This window comes from Watersipora subatra, chromosome 7 (genome assembly GCF_963576615.1).
Source record: "Watersipora subatra chromosome 7, tzWatSuba1.1, whole genome shotgun sequence".
Taxonomy (NCBI): Eukaryota; Metazoa; Bryozoa; class Gymnolaemata; order Cheilostomatida; family Watersiporidae; genus Watersipora; species Watersipora subatra.
In genome coordinates, this window is record NC_088714.1 from 42,757,087 (window position 1) to 42,774,492 (window position 17,406).

The 17,406-nt window shown below is 33.7% G+C and overlaps 1 protein-coding gene across 1 annotated transcript; it reads right to left on the reverse strand.

The window, feature by feature from the left end:
- Positions 1 to 106: 106 nt before the first annotated feature.
- On the reverse strand, positions 107 to 10,099 carry LOC137400173 (visual system homeobox 2-like). Its single transcript, XM_068086490.1, has 4 exons — positions 9,915 to 10,099; positions 3,584 to 3,792; positions 1,199 to 1,382; positions 107 to 519 (listed from the first exon to the last, which is right to left on the reverse strand). Exons 1-4 carry the CDS (start codon positions 10,060 to 10,062, stop codon positions 320 to 322), a joined length of 741 nt encoding a protein of 246 aa, XP_067942591.1. The 5' UTR covers positions 10,063 to 10,099; the 3' UTR covers positions 107 to 319.
- Positions 10,100 to 17,406: the final 7,307 nt, after the last annotated feature.

Genomic DNA, 17,406 nt, shown 5'->3' on the forward strand with positions numbered 1-17,406 from the left:
TAAATAAGCAATTAGATGTAAATGAGAGATAATTTGTAATGGCTGAATATGAAAGAGATTTGGTGAGAGCGTGGAACGTGTAAAGAAAAATATATGGTCCATAAATATACAGTGTATTATTAGAAAAACATTTTTCAGCTTGATGCATAGCCCTCGATTCTCTGGTGTATCTGTGAGTTTGCCATAGACCTTAAGCTCTATACTAGTATCAGGGTTAAAATGATTAACAGGGATTTTTATCTGTAAAAGGAAAACATCTCTCATGATCGTCGTTTAAAGCTGAGTTAGAGAAACACAAATAAATTCATTGATGTAATTTTTAGAGATCTTTGAAATTAAAGTTGTCTTCTGTTGTACTGAGGGTGGCATCCTCAACACCCAGTACATTAGCTAGCTGAGAATGGTGCTCCTTGGCGCGGGCTCTTAGGGCCACTATGCTGCCAGATTTTTGTTCTGTACCGGAGGCCACTTCTTCAGTCTCTAAGGTTGCTGCTGCTTCTACAGATTTCTTGTGCATTCCTGAAAGCAACAGTACACAGTAACAAACTACCGTAGTATTTTATGGAAACCAAAGTTGTCTACTCTTTAGTTGGGTAAGGATAACTTCATATTAAGCTTTAAAATACAGTATAACAAGTTAATAGTTTTGGTAAATAGAACTATTTTTTATCACCATTTCATCTTAAACTTGTTATCACTGGCAACAAGGTTTAAACCAACCCAAAATATATATAAACGTGATCAAAACCTGAAGCTTGCTTAATAGTTTTTTGAAACATTGGAATAGATCGCTCTGGAATTTCAATGACCTAAATGCATTTATTTTACAGTATACTCGTATACATTTATACATCTATATTTATGACCATAAGTAAGCACTTTTTCATTCATTATTGATCATTGCCATGGTAATCATCATGATCACATTGTTTTGGTCACATGATCACATCATTATTCATGCACTTTCACTGATAACCTGAGTGCTGAATGCCTGAAACCTTTTTTAATTCAGTACTTACCAAAAACCTCAAAATAGAAGTTTTGTGATCGGCAACAATATTTACATAGAACATTTATTTTATGGTAGACCCGACAGCAATAAAGGTCCTCAATTACTAAAAGTAAGTCTTTAAACTTACTGTACATGCATCAGTTTCAAGTTCAAAAGGGTTTACTGATAGAATTGAAGGTTACTAACCTAATAGCCATGGTGCCTGTGATTGCTCTACATCTCCAGACTTTGCTGATTTGATGATAGATTCAGGGAGTGGCAATGCGTGCCTCACCATTGCTCCATACAGACCATATTCTGCCATAATACTGCTAGCTCCCCAAGTTTTTTCTGTCTTCCTCCATTTTGCTCTTTTGTTTTGAAACCAAACCTAAAAACAAGTTGATTAAATTTATAACCTTCGAATAATCTATTGTTTATATAACAAGTTTTGAATTAGCATCATCTAGTAAGTTGTATGTACACAATTCTAACTCATTAACTGAATGAAGTTGTGTGGGGGTGCTGCTTATACAATGGAAAATGTAAGCCAAGAGTAGACAACTCATGCCTTGCTAAGAAAGCTGCTTGTATCAACAGAAGTTGGTCATTATATCCTGTAGCAATTATATGTCTGTTTGGGTTAATTGTAAAAGTCTCAGTTATAGTAAGTCATAAGATTACAAATACTCAGATTATTTGCATGCTTCTCTATTTGGATTGAATTGTATCCAAAAAAATATAACAATCGGGTTTTTTATATTATTAATATATGATTAAGTTACTAAGTATAAAAAATATGTTAATAGTTTTATGTAATTAGCATAACACACCAGTACATAGCATAAATAGCTACTCAACATTCTCAAATAAATATAAATTAAATTTTAGGGTATCATTTCGCTATGGTACGTCCCTTTACTTGATGATGAACTTGCAAGTATTATTAAAAAAAACTGTGCCTATTACTTATTTTAAAAGTTCATACAGTATTATAGCATAGTGAGGCACCCTCATACGGTGCTGCACTGCCATCATGGGAACAGCTGTTGCTCTCATTATGTAGTGATTAAGTTTTGCTGCACGGAAGCAAAAGACCCGTGCGATGCGCCATCTTAGTGCTATGAAAAGGCGTCGCATGGCAACTCCAACAGCGTTGCACATAGGTCTTGCTTTCCTGTTGCTCCTGATGCAGACATATGCCTTGACACAAGGCGTCACACAACCATCGCTTTACGACAGCATTCTATAAAAACATGAGCTGTGTGTCGACCCAGCATAGCGCCTCAGCACTGGCTCGCCCGAGTGTCGATACACTATCTTTTTATGGAAATTTAGTAAATGCCTCTCTTGAGCTTTCGTTTGTGGTCTACAGAATTTACTTATAATCATAAACAGTGACCAATATTCATTTGCTGTCATACTCCAAATAGGCTCGTAATACGTGTAGAGGTTCACAAGCGAATTCTAGCTGTTGTGAGCAGCACATCACTATTTGACAAAATCAAAGAATTTGTAGCAAACAGTAACCTTGTTTTTACGCTTCTTCAAGTCTATAAAATATCATTTTACGTTAACAAGCAGTAGTGTTACTAGATCAGCGGTAACTAAGGTGTGTGAAGGATGATTCCATTAATTCTTTTTTCAGTGCTTCCTAAAGAAGCATCTACTAGCATGAGTCAAGCATTGGCACGAATGCTTAGTAAGTTAAGTTGTCCACCTAACGGAGGCAGGCTCTACTTGTCACAATGGTAAGCATTGCTAATCTTATGCAACTCGAGTGTCTTTGTTTTTAGCTCAGTCTAGTGATTCATCGCTGCAGATTTACCTATCCAAAGAAATGATTTGAAGTTGGACAAATAAACCATTCATTGATTGTGATGATTGCTCAAACAAGATTATCCGGATGGTAAACATAATTCAGAGTTGTCTTCTCAATGATTTAATCATCCAATTCTCTGTTCAGATTATAAATATTATGGTTTATTGAGTTTCACATAGCTCATAATAAAATATATAACTATAATATAAGTTATTACAATTGAACTGTAACTTATTATAGATTTAGTATGTAACTATAATATAAGTTATTGTAATGTAACTTATTATAATATATAACTACAATATGCATTATCATAATTGTAATATAACTTATCATAACTTTTACTATAATAAAAGCAGTGTCAGTTCAACAGTTGAAGTCTAAACTAGCAGTTGAAAGCTGGGAAAAAGGATTACACCGCATGGGATTCAAACTCATGACATTCAGTTTGGTAGACCAGCTCTTCAACAATTGTACCAAACAACCACCCATCGGCCTTGAAGAATAGTTGTATGTATAGTTATTACACCTGTCAATCTCTCACAGCACACTAGACTGCCAAAATACCAGTACATATAATATGTAACTATGATATGTTATTATAAATGTAGTATAAGTTATTATAATTAAACTAAGCCATTACATTCATGTAAGTTTTTGATGTTGATTTCAATTGATTAAAGACTATGATGCTCTCCTATTCTAATATCAGTATCTTTTGTTATTTTTTTATGTGAAAGAGGCAGTATTGCAGTATTATGGAATTATACCTGAATCCTATCTTCAGGAAGTCCAGTTTTTAATGAGAGTTTCTCCCGAGCGCCCAAGTCTGGGTAATGCGCTGTGAGGAAGACCTTCTCAAGCTCATCTATCTGGTTGTTTGTGAATATAGTTCTGTGTCGTCTTCTCTTCCTTTTTTTTGATGAATTTTTGCTGTCGACCTCATGCCTTAGATAAGGGCTGTCAAATTCTCTCTCATCTGCAAACAAATGTATCATAACTTTTTAATCAAATTCGTATACAAACATTTTTTATGAATTCTGATTTTTGTCTCTTTCTAGAATTGGCGGCGAGGTTTGATTGTATCAGCAGTTTTACCCTTCTAGTTCTTTTTTAAAGTTCATTTCTGGTGAAGTTCTGACATTTTTGTGTAAATCTTCATCTAAGTTACATTACAGAGCTACCTGCTGACAGCTCTCAGAGGTAAGTGGTTAACTTACACATGTTGACAGCTCTCAGAGGTAAGTGGTTAACTTACACATGTTGACAGCTCTCAGAGGTAAGGGGTTAACTTACACATGTTGACAGCTCTCAGAGGTAAGTGGTTAACTTACACATGTTGACAGCTCTCAGAGGTAAGGGGTTAACTTACACATGTTGACAACTCTCAGAGGTAAGTGGTTAACTTACACATGCTGAAAACTCTCAGAGGTAAGTGGTTAACTTACACATGTTGACAGCTCTCAGAGGTAAGGGGTTAACTTACACATGTTGACAACTCTCAGAGATAAGTGGTTAACTTACACATGCTGAAAACTCTCAAAGGTAAGTGGTTAACTTACACATGTTGACAGCTCTCAGAGGTAAGCGGTTAACTTACACATGCTGACAGCTCTCAGAGTTAAGTGATTAACATACACATGCTGATAGCTCTCAGAGGTAAGTGGTTAACTTACACATGCTGACAGCTCTCAGAGGTGATAGGTTAATTTCTTATACATGCTGACAGCTCGCAGAGGTGATAGGCTAATTTCTTATACATGTTGACAGATCTCAGAAGTAAGCCACTCCATATATTAATTTTGATGAAGACTTCAATTCCCTGATATCAACTCAATATAATTTTTAGACTTATAATTATAACCACACATTCTACTATTTTGCCTATCATCATGTTCCTTTCTACACAAATAAATTTCCATTCCATTGTGGATTGATTTCGCTCTCTCAGTTAGATTTTAAATAGTCTTCATTTAAAAAGAATCAAACAGGTGAAATTATGTAGCAAGATTTTAAAGCATAAATTTGTGAGCAGTATTAATATTTAGAAAGATACAATTAGAACATGCAAAGCTATACTCAAAACTGGCGAACGATATTTCCAGAATAACAGCAGTGTGTCATTGGATTAGTACAAAAATTATGTTTGTGCCCACTCTGAGAATTACTTCTCCATTAATTCCTTTTTCAATGATTTACAAAGAAGCATCTATTAATGTAGGTCAAGTATTTTCCGGCTCATTCACTACTTTGCACGGCTGAATGTTTATATCTTTAAAATGGAGAAAAAGCATTAATTTTTTGTGGTTCACAAACTTGTAGGGTGAATAGTTGATAAGCTCACACTGAGTTCATCATACCCAGAATGCATCTAGTATAAAGAACCTTCGTCTCCTTGAATTGAAAAGATACTCGCTGCATACTAACAATAGCTTCATGTTAAATTTCTGGCTGTCAGAAATCCTACTGATGATGACCATCTTCAAGGTCTGAAATCCTTGAATATGCTCAAATAGCGAAAGGCGAGTATACACGTAGAAACACCAGCTCTATCAAGTAATTCACTCATGATAAGCCTTAATTTTCATTCAAAGATCTTTTCAAATGTAGAAAGCAGCTGTTTTTGTTGTATTTCACAGAAGTAACCGCTAAATATGGCATTGAGAAGGTCCCCTTGTGAACTCCGCCGAAGGGACACACGGCTCAATAGCTAGGGGAGAGAGAAGTGTGTCAGGAAAAGTATGAAAGGCAAACGAGACCATACCTGTCATTAGTCTTAATACGCTAATGAGAGTTTTTGTGTGTCTAATGACATTAGGCCAAGAAATACCACAAAACAAGCTTACTTGAAATTGTGTTACCACACATCAACAAGTGCTTGCAAGTGCTCACCATCAAGTGCTTACTGACATTTCAGTTTTAACAATACGAAAGGAAATAGGGTCATTTCACAAATAACTTGTTTGATGTTTTTCAATCGCATTAGTACGGCATTTGAAGGTTTTAATTTCTTCTTCTATTCAAACAGATGGTGCGTGTCAAAAATGTTGCTGACACAAAATACACATTTGCGCTGAAAAAACATTGCTTTTGAAAGGTGATAGAATTTTATTCTAGGCAACCCATGCATTTACTGTTGGCATTTTTCATAAGCTTTTACCTAGCATTATCAGTATGAATAGAAACTTTTAAAAAGAAGAATATCTGGCTTTTACGGTGAAAATATGTTTATAAAAAATAGTATATTTATAACCTTTATGCCTATAAATGACAGTAAAACTAACAAAGCACTAAAATAATTTGCATTCAAAGTGTCTGATACAAACAGAAATGTTTGACTTGGCTAAACTTTCTCATCCACATTCACCAATGTGAATCCTGAAGGTGTGTTGGTGAAGTTACAAGTCATCTAATGTTAACCTTAAAGGCGCGTAGGTGAAGTTACAAGGGATCGGATGTGAACCTTGAAGGCGCGTAGGTGAAGTTACAAGGGACCGGGTATGAACCTTGAAGGCGCGTAGGTGAAGTTACAAGGTACCCAATGTGAACCTTGAAGGCACGTAGGTGAAGTTACATGTTATCTAATGTGAAACAGGCACAAATGACTGCTAGCAGGTGTCCTACTAATTTCTAATACTCTCTATTATTCACCAGACTCTTCCCTCTGCTCAATAAGGGGCTATTTGTTCACTTGTATTTCGCTGTCAACTTGTAAATGCTACCCGCTCGTGTCATTTACCTCAGATTACATCTGCAGCAGATGGCATGCCATGAATCAAATGCCTCAGTGTGGTCTTCCTCTGCACGCAGTCTTGCCAGTGTGCCCCCAACTCCAGTTGATATGACCATGAATGATTACATTGAGATTATCGCTAGCCATACTGATATGGTCTTTAAACCTTTCTAGTGTCAGTAAACCGAACTTTACTGAAAAGGTGTTTATTATTATATTTAAATCGTGTTTCAACATTTTAAAAACATGTAGAGCTAAATCTTTCTTTTTTCTTTATATTAATTTTTAATTTTTCTACTACCATTTTACAGGGTGAAAAATTGCTAAGTTGACAACATGCTTCTGATAGCTGGGGTTTCTAATTTGTGTACATCTATATCTTGCTATCATGTGCTACGTATCTACATGATGATAATATTTTGGTAATAAAATGTACACCCAATTTTAACTATTTCCTTTAGAATATGTTACATAGAAGTAATGACATTAGAGAGTTACAAAAGAGTTACAAATACAAATACTGCCGACCAAGCACTGCAAATTTGTTTCTTTTGTACAAAAGACAAAGTGAGAGAGAATATAACTTCACTGATAGCTGTCACTGATAGCCTTCATTTCTCATAGTCTTTATGATTCAGTTGATAACGTTCTGTTTACTTTTTAATACATCGGCATCAACCGAGTCAGCAACTTCTATTATTCATGTTATTTCTTTAGTTGCTTTTTCTGACTATTTTCCTTCTTATTGTAATAATATTTATTACTTTTTTTAATATTAAAAGTTTTTATTAGTATTCATTACACATGAATGCTTTTATGTTTTTATGCTACGTTTTAAATATTTAAATTATTTATAAATTTGCTTAAAGCTAAACAAAGCATAACTTAATTATTTGCTTTGCTATTTTTTATTTATTATTTCAAGTATTCCAACTTCATAAAATTGAACTAGATTACTAGTTCAGATAACTAATATATCAGTAAGAAAGAATTATATCAAAAACTCAATTGTAATTTTTAGATTGTTATATGATATACACCTAGCAATATGGCCATAACTAAATTCTACATTGGTATATCTTTTAAATTTTAACCTAATTGCACGATTGTAAATATCACTCATGAAATAGGATTTGTAGCTGGATGGGAGAGCAAATCGTGTGTAGACCGAGTCATTAGCAGACGTGAAACGATGAATAATGTTATGAAATGCCATCAAAGCTGAGAAAGTTCACCTTTCTTAATAGTGAGAGGCTAGGTGTTGGTGTGAAGCTCACAATGTCAGACAGTTGCACAGAAGTGAACGTGATTAGCACCCTTGACTAGATGTTGTGCCAGGTAATTACTAGCCAGTTGTCAAGTAACAATGGGCAGCATTTCAACAAGCCAACCCAGCATCAGTCGATGGCTTATTCTTAATATCGGAATGATTACAACGAATTCATCTCTCAGCTGTAAGACTTTAAAATAATCACTTTTCTTCACTCCAGAAGCGTGAGATTGAGCCAATTAGAATGCCCCGCATGTCCAGCAGTTGTTTGTTTTCAACTTGACAAATTCTAAGTTACCCACAATACAACACTTATTATGGCTTTCAAACGCAATTCTATTTCCATTCCAGTTCCAGTGATGAGAAACTGTAGGCAGGATTAGGCGATGCATATATTTGCTGCAGATAGCTTAGGATCTTTAAGGTAGAAGTGGCATTAACTAAATAAATACCAATATGTATAATTATAAATTCATAAATATATGTATAAATATAAATTTATAATTATGTATAAATATTAGTTCATAAATATATGTATAAATATAAGTCTATAAATATGTATAAATATAAATTTATAAATATATATATAAATTTATAATTATGTATAAATATTAATTCATAAATATATGTATAAATATAAATCTATAAATATGTATAAATATAAATTTATAATTATGTATAAATATTAATTCATAAATATATGTATAAATATAAATTTATAAATCTATGTATAAATATAAATTTATAAATATATGTACAAATATAAATTTATAAATATATCTATAATGGCTCTACTAATATTTTATACTGTAAAGTTAGATAATAACGCTAGAAATTCATACATAATTACTTGATTGAATTATAGGTCTTCTTCAAAGTGTTAATTCAACAAATGAACTATAATACATAATGTATCGGGTAAATATATAATACTATCAGTTATATCAGGTGTTTATATGTCTGTAATATTACTAGTGTATATCAGATGCTTATGTATATAGTACATTAATGTATGCAAGATTTATATGTGTATAATCAAATGTTTATATTTATATAAAACATATTATTATTACATAATATTATTATATATTATATTTATTATATATTGTTAGTAATAACTTAATTTGCTTACTTGGTTTTTAAATTTCCACAATAAAATATGCATCCAATTTTACAAAAATTCTATTTCTTATTCATATTTATCTTACATTAGCATAATAATATAATAATATATAATTTTATAATATATTACACTCGCTTCAAGCTTATCACTGCCCCAAATTTCCGTCAATTTCAATTGAGTAGCTTGCGGCTCTGTAGATGTTTAACGCAAGTTACTATATTGCTTTATGGACATCGATCCGTAATCACATAATTGAGGGCAAATGTCCTTAATGCATTCTTGAGTGTGTGAAATTTAGATGAAAGTTGGCCAAAAAATGTGGAAACGCAGAACTAACTCACACAAATCACTGAATGCATATTATATTATATATAAATATTATATATTATAAGCGGTAATTAAAGTGCTTCATTGAAGATTGCTTTGTACAGAACTTGAACTACATGACATTCAGTTCAGTAGACCGACACTATATTACCTGCGCAACTTACTGCCAGGCTAGCAGTAAGTCGAGTGATACATGAATTTCTTTGATTTCTAGTCAGATAGCCCGCAGGAGAATGTTTTTAAAGGCTCAGGAACCTGATGTAGTTTTGAGACCAAATATTGTCCCCATCCTGACATATGCAAGTGAAGTTGAAAAAAAATGTGTAAACGCATAGAGCTCCCACGGACTAACAGACAGACTCACACAATGACGAAATGGAATTTATTGATATAGATTTTGCAACGTATGTAGATTCAAATTTTCTAAAATTATATTATATTCCTGCAAACTTTAACGTTACTGCTGTCACTGCGTATCAATTCTTTCTAATTCTAGTTTTAATTAACTTTAATAATAGCCTGTAAAAGTTCCTCGTATCTCCGCAGATGGCGCTTTTAAACGCATGCAACATGTAGTGGCCAGCTCAATAATATTTCCGATTCATTATTTTCAATCTGTCTTAGCTGTATAATTCATTTGACACAAACCTGAAGAGGGTGGAAGGCTTTTGCTGGAAAAATGATCATGTAATTGATGGTTGCTGACATGGAGAGGCCACGAGGAATGTTGTCCATTGTATGCTGGTGGTGGTGGCTGCGCTGTGTGCTGTTGACTTCCTGTTTGCATTCCCAGCATGCCATTGGCGGCGCAGTCATAGTATATCACCTGATTTGTTGATACTAAATTAGAGAAAAGAAGTAATGTAAATGTAATTTTTTACATATTTAAAAATAGATTGACACGTACAGTTGATATATTTTTATTCATGCTTCATTTTTGCCAATCTCTGCCCTTCCCAGAAACCCTGAACCCCAGAAACCCTGAACCCCTGAGCCCCAGAACCCCTGAACCCCTGAACCCCTGAACCCCTGAACCCCTGAACCCCTGAACCCCTGAACCCCTGAACCCCTGAACCCCTGAACCCCTGAATCCCTGAGCCCCTGAACCCCTGAACCTGATCTAGCATTTCAAGGATTTGGCAGTCCAACCTTTATCTTGCTTTCATGTTTTCATAGCGAGTTTTTAATACATAATCGCCTTGGTACTCAGGTCTTTGTTTTAATTTTACGAATTACTAAATTGCGAAGTTTGTAAATTTCAAATTTTATTAAGTTTGTAATTAAAATTTATGTCAATTTAGATAGTTATAAAAGTCAAGAACGAATATTATACGTATTAATATTAATGGATTATTATATAATTAAATATAAATAGTTGATTATTTTATGTTAATGTTCAAAAGTAACTCTATTTCTAAACATAAATAATATAGAGTGAAGTGTAAAGCTACAAAAGAACTCTACACTAATAATAATAATAAGTGGAGTTATTGCTTCGACTAAAATTTATCTGGAAAGTCTTCATCTTCTCTACAAATCTGTTTTGTGGTGTAGTCTGTCAGGCATCTTTGTTCAAAATAATTATTTTATATATCACTATCCTGACTCCTCCGCAATACTAGAAGATTACTAACTTTTATAACACGTCTATTCAATTCACTCAATAATTCCTGATTTCTGTTTCTCATTTTTGTCTTTGCATACAACGAAAAACATAATTTTGTTGATGACTACTAATTCTAATAACATATTATACACACTACTAATGTTGATAACATGCTATACACACTACTAATGCTAATAACATGTTATACACACTACTAATGCTAATAACATGTTATACACACTACTAATGCTAATAACATGTTATACACACTACTAATGCTAATAACATGTTATACACACTACTAATGCTAATAACATGTTACACACACTACTAATGCTAATAACATGTTATACACACTACTAATGCTAATAACATGTTATACACACTACTAATGCTAATAACATGTTATACACACTACTAATGCTAATAACATGTTATACACACTAGTAATGTTGATAACATGTTATACACACTACTAATGCTAATAACATGTTATACACACATGCATTAAAACTTTATAATTTACAGGAAGAGACCTGTTCAAAGTTAATTAGGAATGTTAAAGATAAATATAACACCAATATTTAAAAAGTAAATGATGAACCAGCTTATTAAGTTAAAATGTTATTTTTCTGCCATGCAATTTTGGAATATCTTGTTATTGCGCAAAGAGCGCTGTCGAACAGTGTTTATTCTGTCATTCTCAAAGCCTTTTCCAATATATTTAGTAAGTAATGAATGTCAGTATATTGAGATAAGAAAAACCTTTAGTTAATATTCCTGATCTACATTTTCTGCAGGCAAATCATAATTGTTTATGTTAAAATGTATGCAGAGACCCTTTTGTCAGACCGATGGATATACAACTCCTTCATATTTTCACTTATTATTTTATTTGTATTTTATTAATGTTTCTGAACAGTTTCATTGTCTTTGAAAACTAGAATGGAATGCTGCTTGCGGTATAGCGAATGCTCAGTAATAAACTGGCCATATATACAGTCCTGAACTGTGTAAGTATACAAAGAGAGCTCAATATCCTCAGTCCATTCCCTAGTGAGCTCAGGCTTATCTCTCACGTATTCTCAAATTAGCTGGCGTCTCGATATGTTTTTGCTAGATTATTACATAATACTTGATGAAGATTATTTATGTAAAGTCTGTCGTCGACAAGAGACACAACCACAAATATGGCAAAATTTTCTAATTATTTATAATTATAGAAGAATTAGTAAACTAAGTACAAGCATTCAGTAAATCAGCAGCGACTGACTTCAGTAACAGCTGCTGCCATAACAGCTTTCCATGACATTGCTTGCTAAAATATCAGTTAGAATCTTTACTGCAATAAGACACATGTCCATCTGTCCGAAGCTACACCGAGTGCATATGAAAAAAAGACTGCTCCGCAGAGGAATAGGACCTGGGTATTCAGTCTCTCAGCCAAGCACATTACCATTTCCAATACTCGAAAACCATTCCGCATTTAAAAATAATTGTATGCATATTTATTACATCTAATAATCTCTCTCGGCACGCGGGATTGTCTGGGTTCTAGTACTATTAATATCAGTTATATTTTCAGTTACTAGAAATCTTTTTATAAACCTTTCCATATCATCTACCCCGAGACTGGGTATTTATTTGCTTTAGCAATAAATAATTCCAGTCAACCTTCAATGCTAGCAATTGATGCAACTGTCCCAAAATGTTAAGACAGTCAAGAAGCTATGGTAGACATTTGTTTCTAATTCTATAACACTGAGTAACCTAAAATATGACTGTTTTAAATTTTAAACAGCGGACACCGTAATATATCGAATCTTGCCAATAGAAAAAAATGGTATAAAATGTCATAATTTACTATTTTATAGTATCACATATTTAAAATTTAAATTATAAATTTTAAAATGGAAAATAAAGAAATAAAATGCTACAGTCTGTAGATGCCAAAAATGGTTCTCAAATAGTATAGTGAGAAAGCGCTAAAATTATTCATTCATCAGTTATGTACACAAGTTATGCCTGAATTCAGTTGAAGTAGTAAATCCATTAGTACAAGAATCTTTATAAAAGGAAATGAATCAGAAGTTGGCAGATAGTTGGGAGTAAATCTTACCCGCTGTCGAAGAAATCATGTGTTGTTGCTGTCCTTGCACACCATCTGACATATTCATCTGTGGCTGATACATCGGTCCGGGTGGCAAAAAGTTTGCAGAGTCTCCTCGGCCGCTAGGGTGGTATTCCTGTGGCAAAGTCTGTGAATGTTTTTCCGGTACGGCGTGTTGACCAAGGCCTAGCAGTTCGTGTATTCCAAAGGTAGATCGGGGTCCTTGATGTGGGTTTATAAGAGTATTCGCGCATGAACCATGTTGGTAGCCATTGTAAATGGCTGGCTGTTGGGAATATCCTGTGTACCCTGAGTGTTGTTGAGTGATCATTCTCTCCACAGTCATATCCCTGCTTTTAGGTTTTTCACGATAGTTCATAGAATGAAAAACAGAGTAGAAGAAGAGTATAATACGGTCTCCAGTCTATCGTCAGTCTTATCGCAAAGAATATATTGGTATGTACCAATGTAAGCGGTTTATCCTTTTCTTATCACAACCAGGTGTCAGCCAAGCCGCCTCGTTCTCAGACCAGACCTTCCACACTCGCTGATAAACATAGAGTAAGGAGAGACGCCTGGAACTGAAGGCTATATGGCTAACTGGCTGCACGAGTCAACTACAATAGATAAGGGCCCTCAGTTGACATCCTTTGATTTGATTGGCTCAGATTCCTCGCTGACAACCATCTATTACGGATAATGCTTTTCACAAAGATCTAGTCTATATTTCCATTGTTGTTAAACAAGCGCTCTGCCTATTCATATGCATTAAAAAGATATGCCTAAAACAGAAAATGAAATAGAAATCTGTTCAAGAATTTGTTTTTAAATAAGGATTACTAACTTCCAATAAAATTCAACACAATTCTTTTCAAAGATTTGCTTGATAAAAAAAGGAAAGAAACTCTAGAAAAAACATGAAAAAAATGTTTCAAAGTTAGATCACACAAAACATAGATTCAAAGTTGAATAAAGAAAAGTAAATTGTATAAAAACAACCTTCAGCACTTTAACATAATTTGTTAACTGTAGAATATTTTTGTAGACAAAGCTATAAGCTTGACAGCTCCTTTCTTACGTATATATATACACATATACATACACATATACGTATACGTATACATATACATATACATATACATATACATATACATATACATATACATATACATATACATATACATATACGTATACATATACGTATACATACACATATACATATACATATACATACACATATAGATACACATATAGATATACGTATACATATACGTATACATATATGTATATGTGTATATATATACACATATACATACTCATATACATATGCATATACATATGCATACACATACACATACACAAATACATATTCATATACATGTGCATATATACATATACATACACATATGCATATACATTTTGGGGCTTCTATGGAATGTCTTAAGTTTCATGTACAAATGCTAAAATTTGTATTCTTTGTAAACTAGCTGTGCAGCCAATATCCATAAACAGGCATGAGTTGTTAATAGCAATCGATAAAGACTATGCTTTTGAAGCCATTCCCACGCTGCTGCCGTAACAAAAATATTGCTAAATTTAATGTAATGCATAAAATTAGCCTTCTTACACTGATTTATAGTTTTATGTCTTTATGCTGTCTTAAATATGTATCAATATTGACACATCTAGTTAAACATTCAATTAATTAAAGTACTCCTTCTCTTGGAGCGATGCAAACCGATATGCCAATTTAGCCATCATAGCAATTCAAGCTCGCAACTTTTAGCAAGTTTCATATAGCATATACAGGTATCAAGTTCAAAATTGTACCAGATCTTGTCATAAAATGTGGAATTCTTTTCGCGCGAGTAAAGTAATAGCGTAATGAGGGTGTTATAAGAACATTATGTAGGAAGTTATGCAGAAAATAATTAATTTCTTTGTTTTCCACGGTGAGCTAATCATAGCTTACATAGTGTTTTAGGGTTCTCAAACTCATGAAGCTAACGTACATATTGTGAAGTGTTTGAACTAAGCCAGAATCACCGAAAGATATTGAAAAGGAATGCGATAATAAATTTTTGTCTTCCATGTCATTTGTTCTCAACCCTTGTATTTTGTCAATTACTACAATGTTTACTATAATAAGAGCCGTGCTCGTATGTTCATCTGTCTGTCTGTCTTTCTGTTTGTCTGTCGATTTTTCCGTCTATCCATCTGTCCATATGTCCGTCTGTTCGAAGCCACATTAAAAGCATTAGGAAAAAATATATTGCCTCGCATGGGCATCAAACTTGGGGCATCAGATTCAAAGGCCAGCACATTACCACTACATCACTTGGCCACCAAACTACTTCACGGGATAATCATACTAATTACTCATGATGATCTCTCTCAGTGGCAAGTGTGCTAGTAAGTATAAAACCTTTATATACGTTTTGGCATGTATAGGTTTTTGTTGGCATTATTAAATTATCAACAAAAATTATGTTTTTTGTTACATGCCACAAGACAAAAATGAGAAACAGAAATCAAGAATTATTGAGCAAGTTGAACAAAAGTGTTTTAAAAGTTGGTAATCTAATATATTGCAAAGGAATAGGGACAGTGAATTGAAGGTTGTAGTAACAGAAAATTCCTTAACTGAAATGGTGAATGTAGTATATTGGTGTCGTGAAATACATGTAGAAATGTTAGTCAATTCCTCCTAGTCTTTTCTGTCAGTACGCAAAAATAATATTTTTTAGTTTCAGGCTGTCCTCATTGTCAGTGGAAAGTCACCACAATCTGCTACAACAACTATTCACTGTATTTTACTCTTCTCTCATTTTACATAGAACCACTGTCAGCCTCTGCAGACAACTGCTAACTACTGTCAGTAACAGCCAACCGTTGTAAACTATTGCTAACCCTGACAACAACTGTCAACAATTGTCAGTATCTATCAACAGCTGTCATTTACAGTAAAACATTGTCAAACATTGTCAACCTTTGTCAATCAATACCAACCCCCTACACTCAGTGTCAACCATTCTCAACCACTGTCAATCACTGTCAATCACTGTAAACTAATGTCAACCACTGTCAACCACTGTCAACTACTGTAAACTAATGTCAACCACTGTCAATCATCTCATTTTAAACTAGGCCTCACTTTAAACTGCCATGGGGGATTTAAAGTTGAGCCAAGCATACCCAATTGACTCTTCTGCCTTCTTGATTCCTTATCTCCTCTAGGTTATCCCTCCGCTTTAATCTCGGTTTAATCAGTGCAATTCTGTTTGCTCAACATAAGTTCAAGTTCCTTTGGCTCCAAAAATTTACATAAAATTTATTAAGGTAGATCCATTGTTAAATTGACATCAATTCAGCGTCATTTGTTTATACTTCAAAGGCTACACATTAAAATATCTTTGAGAGACGACCTGGATATGAAGCGTATAGATTACAAAGAGGAGTTCGATTTATTGCAACCGGTGCTTGTATATTCGTTCTTGTTTCATAGAACAATCACTCATCGTTAAAGCTACATTATAGGTTCAGACTCACTATAGTTATTTGTACTATATTAATAGATAGAATAAAGTGTTGCATTTTAATGGTATATATAAATGATAGACATTGTTTTATTACAATAATGTACCACGTCTTTAAAATGAACTCACACAAAATTTTATAGATTTTATTAGAAAGTATTGGTGTTTTTCTATTATTTACGATTGTTTTTGATGTTTGATGTGATCTTTCTGCCAATATGTTTCAAGATTAAAATCGACAAATTAGATTAAGGTTAAAACACTCAGAAGAAAAATACCTGTAAAATGACTTCATCAGTTGCTAGCATTGCTATAATAGGTATCGGCTATTGTATTCAAATTGCAGCATTGTGCTTGTCTATTCTGTCCGTCTCTTTGCTACTATAGACATCATTAGTATATATGATGTTTATTATAGTAGTATATATATTAGACATTACTATAGACTCTTTGCTACCACACTTGTGTACGATCTGAGCATTTTAACCATGATCAAGTTTTGGGCAATTTGATTTTGAAACATCCTGGCAGTCAGATCACCTCAAATATCAAAAACAATCGCAAACGATAAAAAATACCGATACTTTCTGATAGAACCTACTAAAATTTGGTGCAAGTTCATCTTTAAGTGATAATCCTTGAGAAATAGTGGCAAAGCCTTGAAACCTAAACACCGGGCGAGAGCAGTTGATGTTTAGAGCAGATGCTTGCCAGTCTTGGCAGACGACAAGTACACATTTGTGTCAGTCAGACAAGAAAAGTATGTCGGAAGGGTGCCCAGTGCACAATGTAATATTCCCTCGCTCTTAGCTTTCTCTCTTATTTTTCAGTGCTGCCACTGAGCGCTGCCAGCTTTCACCTATAAAACACCTACAAGAGCATGTGCGC